The sequence below is a fragment of the Tiliqua scincoides genome, chromosome 4 (genome assembly GCF_035046505.1).
Source record: "Tiliqua scincoides isolate rTilSci1 chromosome 4, rTilSci1.hap2, whole genome shotgun sequence".
In the NCBI taxonomy this organism is placed as follows: domain Eukaryota; kingdom Metazoa; phylum Chordata; class Lepidosauria; order Squamata; family Scincidae; genus Tiliqua; species Tiliqua scincoides.
The window spans coordinates 73,531,091-73,539,162 of NC_089824.1; the positions used below are offsets into that span (position 1 = coordinate 73,531,091).

The 8,072-nt window shown below is 49.4% G+C and overlaps 1 protein-coding gene across 1 annotated transcript; it reads right to left on the reverse strand.

Moving 5' to 3' along the window:
* Positions 1–1,941: 1,941 nt before the first annotated feature.
* On the reverse strand, positions 1,942–6,870 carry SOX4 (SRY-box transcription factor 4). Its single transcript, XM_066625609.1, has one exon. It carries the CDS (start codon positions 6,022–6,024, stop codon positions 4,786–4,788), a length of 1,239 nt encoding a protein of 412 aa, XP_066481706.1. The 5' UTR covers positions 6,025–6,870; the 3' UTR covers positions 1,942–4,785.
* Positions 6,871–8,072: the final 1,202 nt, after the last annotated feature.

The following is an 8,072-nucleotide window of genomic DNA, read 5'->3' on the forward strand; positions in this document are numbered from 1 at the left end:
ACCCGTGGACATTATATATCTGGACTTTCAGAAGGCGTTCAACAAGGTCCCTCACCAAAGGCTACTGAAAAAACTCCACAGTCAGGGAATTAGAGGGCAGGTCCTCTCCTGCATTGAGACCTGGTTGAAGACCAGGAAACAGAGTGGGTGTCAATGGGCAATTTTCACACTGGAGAGCGGTGAAAAGCGGTGTGCCCCAAGGATCTGTCCTGGGACCAGTGCTCTTCAACCTCTTCATAAATGACCTGGAGACAGGGTTGAGCAGTGAGGTGGCTAGGTTTGCAGATGACACCAAACTTTCCAGAGTGGTGAAGACCAGAAGTGATTATGAGGAGCTCCAGAAGGATCACTCCAAACTGGCAGAATAGGCAGCAAAATGGCAGATGCGTTTCAATCTAAGTAAGTGTAAAGTCGTGCACTTTGGGGCAAAAAATCAAAACTTCACATATAGGCTAATGGGTTCTGAGCTGTCCGTGACAGATCAGGAGAGAGATCTTGGGGTGGTGGTGGATAAGTTGATGAAAGTGTCGACTCAATGTGCAGTGGCAGTAAAGAAGGCCAATTCTATGCTTGGGATCATTAGGAAAGGTATTGAGAACAAAACAGCTAATATTATAATGCCGTTGTACAAATCCATAGTAAGGCTACACCTTGAGTATTGGGTCCGGTTCTGGTCACTGCATCTCAAAAAGGACATAGTGGAAATGGAAAAGGTGCAAAAGAGGACAACTAATATGATTGCTGGGATTGGGCACCTTCCTTATGAGGAAAGGCTACGGCGTTTGGGCCTCTTCAGCCTAGAAAAGAGACACCTGAGGGGGGACATGATTGAGACATACAAAATTATGCATGGGAAGGATAGTGGATAGAGAGATGCTCTTTACACTCTCACATAACACCTGAACCAGGGGACATCCACTAAAATTGAGTGTTGGGAGGGTTAGGACAGACAAAAGAAAATATTTCTTTACTCAGCATGCAGTTGGTCTTTGGAACTCCTTGCCACAGGATGTGGTGACAGCATCTGGCCTGGATGCCTTTAAAAGGGGATTGGACAAGTTTCTGGAGGAAAAATCCATTATGGGTTACAAGCCATTATGTATATGTGCAACCTCCTGATTTTAGAAATGGGCTATGTCAGATGCAAGGGAGGGCACAAGGATGCAGGTCTCTTGGTATCAAGTGTGCTCCCTGGGGCATTTGGTGGGGCTGCTGTGAGATACAGGAAGCTGGACTAGATGGGCCTATGGTCTGATCCATTGGGGCTGTTCTTATATTCTTAGAATATTTCAAATGTACTTTCCAGAATGGCAGTCATGGAACCTAGTCTGTTTAGGCCTTGATACATGGAAATCTAGAAGTTTCCCCCACCTACCCCCCAGTTATAAATTCCTGTGAATTGCAGTTACACTCAACCAGTTTGCCTTTTTCCATCTGTGTAGACACAGCAATGCAATGTGCTGAGCAAAATTCTTGGCAGAAGGCTACTAAAAGGGTGAGGGGGGATTTTCACATTGCAAGGTCAAGCTATGATGACAAACAGTTGATGTGCCTTTAAAGCACATTCCTTGTAGCTGCTTTTCATCTTCAGTGGCCTTCTGTCAGACAGAGTGTAGCTAGCTCATCCTCTAACACCTCTCCTTCCAATCTCTTATTTTTCCAGTGAAAATGCTATTAGCATTTGCTCAATGCATGCAAATTCCTCGAAAGCATGCAGCAGCAGCAGCAGCAGCACATTCAAAGATATACAAAGCATCTGAGGCTTTGGCTTGCCAAGCCTTGGGGGGAGGGGTGGGGGACTGGGTTGAGGGACAAGCTTCTCTAGTAACTGCTTTGAATTTCATAAGCATTATGGTGAGGACATTCATACTGATAGTGGGGCAAGAATGAATAACTACCCAAAGAAACTTGTCTGCCACAATGATAACAAGAACACAAGAGTTTTAGGGTTCAGTTCCAGCTGATTTTATTTCCTTAGGGAAAAAAAGGTTATTTACAGAAAGTATATTGACAATCTGACAGGCAGTGAAACTTGGCATAACTTGCCAGCGTTCCCCCATTCCCACCCCCTGGTTGTGTTCTGGGCAGATTGTTAGACAAAAAGATATTCCACACAGCATATTGCACAGGATGGATGACAAAATAAATTTCATTTAAAAAAAAAAGTAAAAACCCTTAACGGAACCTCCTCATTAGGCTGATGTCTTAGTGCCTGTCATGTTATATTAACATACATAAACACACAATCTTTTTTGCTTATTATAATACAGACTTAAATGTACAAAGATGTTTTCACTTTTTCTCATCTTAAACACAACAGCTATAAACCTGAATACATATGCTATCATCATGCCATAAGAGACTAAAACAATTATATTTAGCGACAAGTAGAAAGGATTAAATAGTCAAATACAAGAATGAAAAAACGCAGTACATAGTGTCGCAAACTCAAATCGGCATTTAGATAGATCCAGTGGTTTAAACGGCATGGTTTTTTTTCTTTTTCTTTTTTTTTGCTTATAAAAAAAGTGCAAAAGATGTGGTTTACAAGTTAAAGCTACAGGATCCCATTTTTTCTGACAATGCTCCAGTTGTTTCTGTACAACATACTATTCATTTTGAGAGGGGGTTGTTTGTTAGAAATTAGCCCTACAGTGAATTAGTTCAATCCCTCTCTCTCCCAACTCCTTAAGGTAAGAGTTGAATAGTGGATACAAGGGATGCTGTCTCTTTAAGAAGCCTGCAGACTGGAGTGTAAACATGATGAAAGTAGGGGCTGATTTTGTGTGTGAGAGATTAACCAGCGGCCCTGTTATAATCAGGAAATCCAAAACAGCAATTTACACCCCTTTATATATTTTTTACAAAAATACACTGAGAAAATAATCAAACGTTTTCATCTCTCTTCTCTTGTTTTTAAAAGTGTCAAAAGTCTACATTTAAATATAAAAAATTAAAAGTTAAAACTCTAGCCCTTCAGTGAAGGTGACATAAAAAATGGTGAGGGTAACAACAGAACTACCAAAAAAGGACAAAGTAATACAAGTAAAAAATGTTTGGCCAGTATAAATACTTCACTTATAAAATGGCATCCAATTACATTTACAAGGAAAAAGAACATTTCAAGGATGGATCATGGGTTTGAAAAGAAAAATCTTCATTTACAACTATAAAGGAACACACATTCACACACGCACACACACAGACACTGAGGAAAAATTTGGTCCTGAATTTTTTAAAGTCCAGCACAGATTTGAGTTGCGTTTGAATCCTTTAAAGAGTTAAGAATGAAAAAAGCTGGTGATAATTTTTGTAGGAATCAAACATAGCGCCATCTATCTGCTTTTTATATTATTCTAACACTATTCTTTTAAACTGCTCAACAGTCTTACAGAAAATCTCAGAAAGATAGACAGAATAACATGCCATATTAAACCCCACCAGTGAAATAATCCAACACCATCACGATTCTGAGTAAGAGAAAAACACATTTTTTTCCGCAAAAGAAAGAGCAACTGCCCTCCATTTCCCCTGTACCACATCATTACAGAAAACTTGGTATGTTCCATATCCATCTCCAATTTTTTTTTAAAGAAAAAGTTCAGTGTTGTTGAAATTCCACACATACTGTCATCTCTGTATATAAGGTGACTTAAAGAAAATCACTGCCACCTTTTTTCTTTATACGTGCAAATCCTTTTTTCAGTTTTATTATTATCTTCTCAGCCAGATTTTCCAGTTCATTTGTCCTTGTCATTGTTGTTCACCCCCCCCCCCAAATGCCTCCCTCTTTTCTATCCCATAGGATCTCAGGCTGCAATCCTATCTACACATTTTCCTGGGAGTAAGCTCCATTGACAATAATGGGACTTACTTCTGAGTAGACAGGCATAGGATTGGGCTTTCAGTCCAGTTCCTAGGGCCTCTCCTACCCCATCTGCTCTTGATGTCTAAGAGAACAAACACAAGCAAACCAGGACTCTTCTCTTTCCTATTGCAAGTCCTGCAGATTTGTTGGAAAAATTTCCCCCCCTTCCTTTGGAAAACTCTCTAACCAAACAGAAAAAGAGGGGGTGGGAGGGTGAGTAAAAAAAACTATAGCATTTCCAAAGCACACAGAGCATAATCTATTTCCCCACCCCCTTCGAAGTGGACTAAGGCTGCAATCCTATGCACACTTTCCTGGGAGTAAGTCCCATTGGACAGAATGGGACTTACTTTTGAGTAGACCTGCTTAGGATTGGACTGTAAGGCTGCAACCCTATACACACTTTCCTGGGAGCAAGGCCCACTGAACAGAATGGGACTTACTTTTGAGTAGACCTGCTTAGGCTTGGGCTGTAAGGCTGCAAACCTATACACACTTTCCTGGGAGCAAGGCCCCTTGAAGACCATAGGGTTCACTTCTGAGGAGCCATGTGCTGTAAAAGACAAACCTTCGAGGTGTGTGTGTGCGTGATTGGCAGTCCCTCCCGCACCCTAGTGTCTTTTTTTTCTTTTTCTTTTAAGCCACTTGATTCTCTCTAGTCTCTGGAATCCATTCTTGGGCTCTTGGAAGGTTGAAAAGGTGGGGATCCGGTGGTGGGGATCCGTCGAGCCAGAGACAGACACTTTTCAGGGGTTACTTTGAGGAAACAAAGTTTGATCCCTTCTACCATTGCAATGTTGTTTCAACGCCCTCCCGCCCCCTGGTCAGTTTCCCGAGCCCCCCACCCAAAGGCATTCAGTCTGAAGCTGGAGTGGGGGTCTCACCCCGGGTCTCTGCCGCCGCCGCTCCTGGAGCCATCAGTAGGTGAAGACGAGGTTGGAGATGCTGGACTCGAGCCAGTCCCCCGAGATCATCTCACTTACCTCCGGGGTGCAATAGTCCGGGAACTCGAAGTGCGAGCCGGAGCCGGGCTCCAGGTTCCAATCCAGGTCCCTGTCGAGGGCGGAGGAGCCGAGGCTGCCCAGGGCCATGCTGCCGTCGAGGCCCGGGCCGGGGTGCAGCTCCAGCAGGTCGTCTTCGAACTCGTCGTCCGAGGAGGAGGACGCCGAGGAGGAGCAGCCCGACGAGTGCGAGGTGGACGGCGCCGGCGAGGGCGCCCGCAGGCTGGTGTAGCTGCGGTGGTCCGACGGCGAGCAGGGGGAGGCGCACGGCTCGCCCCCCGCGTCCTGCTGGCCAGCGGCGGCGGCGGCGCCCGCCTCGTCATAGAGGCTGAGCGGGTCGCTGGCCTCGGTGGAGGCGCTGAGCGTGGGGCTGGCGGGCACGGCGCCGCCGGGCGACGAGTGCGGGAAGAGGTAGAGCCGCTTGGCCTTCTTCTCAGGGAGGTGTTTGCTGCCGCCGCCCGAGGGCGAGGAGGAGCCCGGCGAGGCGGCGCGGGATTTGTACAGCGAGTGGTGCTCCGGGGGCAGGAGGGCGGCGGGCTGCTCCGGCGGCGAGCCGCCCTTGCCGCCGCCGAGGCTGGGCTTGGGATGCGGCTTGCCCGCGCCGGCGCCACCGGGGGAGAGCTTGGCGGCACTGCCCTTCTTCGGGACGGGCTTGGAGGCGGCGGCGGGGGCGCTGCTGCTGCTGGAGACGGCGCTGCTGCCGCCGCCCCCTCCTCCGCCCGCGCTCTTCTCGCCCGGCTTGGCGCCCGCCTTCACCTTCTTCCTGGGCCGGTACTTGTAGTCGGGGTAGTCGGCCATGTGCTTGAGGCGCAGCCGCTCCGCCTCCCGGATGAAGGGGATCTTGTCGCCGTCCTTGAGCAGCTTCCAGCGCTTGCCCAGGCGCTTGGAGATCTCGGCGTTGTGCATGTCCGGGGACTGCTCCATGATCTTCCTGCGCTCGATCTGCGACCACACCATGAAGGCGTTCATGGGCCGCTTGATGTGCCCGCTGGGCGTCTTGCACCAGCTGGGGTCGTCCGCTTTGCCCCCCGTGGAAGCCGTCGAGCCCGGCGTGGGCGAGCAGGCGATGCCCAGCTCGATGCCGGCTCCGGAGTCCGAGCTCTCGCCGGCCAGGAGCGCCTCCGTGTTCTCCGTGTTGTTCGTCTGCTGCACCATCTCCGGGGCTCGCGCGGGGCGGCTGTGGGGAGATCGGCGGGGCTCAGCTTGGCACCGGGTGGAGAGCAGCCCAGCCCCTCAACTTGCCCGGTCGCTGGGCGGCCTCCGGCCCCCTTGGCTCCGTCCTCCTGCTGCTGCTGCTGCGTCCGTCCCCTCTGGGAAGTAGTTGTAGCTCCACACCGCTTTTGTCTCTCCGGTGCACGCTTAGTGTCCTGCACGCCTTTGCCCTGCAACTTTGCACAGAAGCCGGCTCAGAGTGCAAACAGTTGCTCGCTTGCTTCTTTCCTTAAGCCAATCCAAGTTCTCTCTCTCTTCTCCAGCCTTTCCCACCCCAGAGTTCACAAGTGCTTTTTTCACCCTCTTTCTCTGCTCAGAGGTGTTTCAGCAGAAACAGCACGCCCACTTGCTCAGTCTCTTTCTCTAAAGCGCACAGCAACAGCCAAAAATAAGACGGGGGAGAGGGGGAAAGTGCCCACACCACACATACATTCACCCCCCCAAAAAAATAGCTTCCTCACTCCAGGGCTGGTGCAAGAGGGAGCAGGAGTTGGGTGGACTGTTTTTGCAAGGGCTGGCTGCAGGCGAAGAGGAAGAAAAGCCCGCTCATGCAGCCCAGGAGCATTAAGAGATGTGTGTCTTCCTGGTGAGAAGAGCGGTGACTGGTGCAATCAACGTATGGAGTCCCGTCTCGCCTGCCTTGGGATGAGCCACCCCGAGGAGAGGAAAGAGACATGAACGAGCCGGGGCGAGCCAGCAGAGTGGCCTGCTGCTCAGTCTGGCGCGCGCGCCCCCCGCACGCGCTCACTCAGGCACACTCGCGCGCAGGGCTGCAGCTTTGAGCGGACCCCAATTCCGCCCCGCGCCTCTTTATCCTTTCACAGTCAGCCCCGCGGCCAATGGCAGCCTGTATCCAACGCTCCGCGGTGCCAAACCCCACCCCTGCGGCTCCCATTGGCTTGGAACCCAATGCAATAATAATCACCGCGTGCAATGAGAAGCTCCAAATCTGACCTCATTCCAATTTACACAGCAAACTTTTTAAAAGGGCCAGAAGTGCAGCTGAGATTTCTGAGTGGGGCTGGCTTTGGGGGGGGGGGCTCGTTTGCATTGCTCCTCCTCCATCTGCGTGTGTGTGTGCAAAGGAGCGTGCGTGTGCTGCTGCTGCTACTACTACACTACTATTGGGGGTAGTGGGAGGGAGGGAGCTCTGGCCGTTATGTTGCAGAAGGGGGATGGGGAGAGCCATCGCAGCACTGCAAGCCTTGACTTCTGCAGAAAAGCAAAACTGACTCCTTAGGAAGGGAGGAAAAAAAAACATGTTAATTTTTTTTTTTGCACCTTATTCTTTATGAACAGAAAAAATGCCCTAACAGGGCTAACCCTTATTTGCCCCGCCTAAGCTGGTCAATCATCTCTTACACACTTTCTCCACGCTTTCTCAAGGTAGTTCATGCGAGCAAGGGTCGCTTAAAAAAAAAAAAAAACCAAACAGACAGTTAATCTATGTAAGCAACACTCACACTACTAGTAGTGTTTACACAATAGGGTCGTTTCCTCTTCCTGCTTGCTTGGGAAGAATGCGCTGCAAGGGTTGCTGGTTGCTTCGTGGAGCCTGCTACCTTACACAAGCTATCCACAAAGCAGAAGGGTAAGGGTGCAGGGGGTTCCAGATCTGGCAGGGATTTCCTGCAAGCCTGAATGATGTATAGTGCATATTGTACCAGAGCTTCCTCCCCTCCCCCTCACCATTACAGTCTCTTGCAAGGAGGCAAAGACTCATCTATGGGAAGCTCTGATCAGCAGAGTGGCAAATGGAATGGTGTATACAGGAGGGATAAGGGTCTAAGAGCTCAACCCGATGCATGTCTACTCAGAAGTAAGTCCCATTATTATAATCAATGGGGTTTACTCCCAGGAAATTGGACAGGATTGCAGCATGTGAGCCCAAGCCTATGCATGTCTACTGAGAAGTAAGTCCCATTATAGTCAATGGGGCTTACTCCCAGGTAAGTGTGGATAGGATTGTGGCCTAAATCAAGTTTCCCACC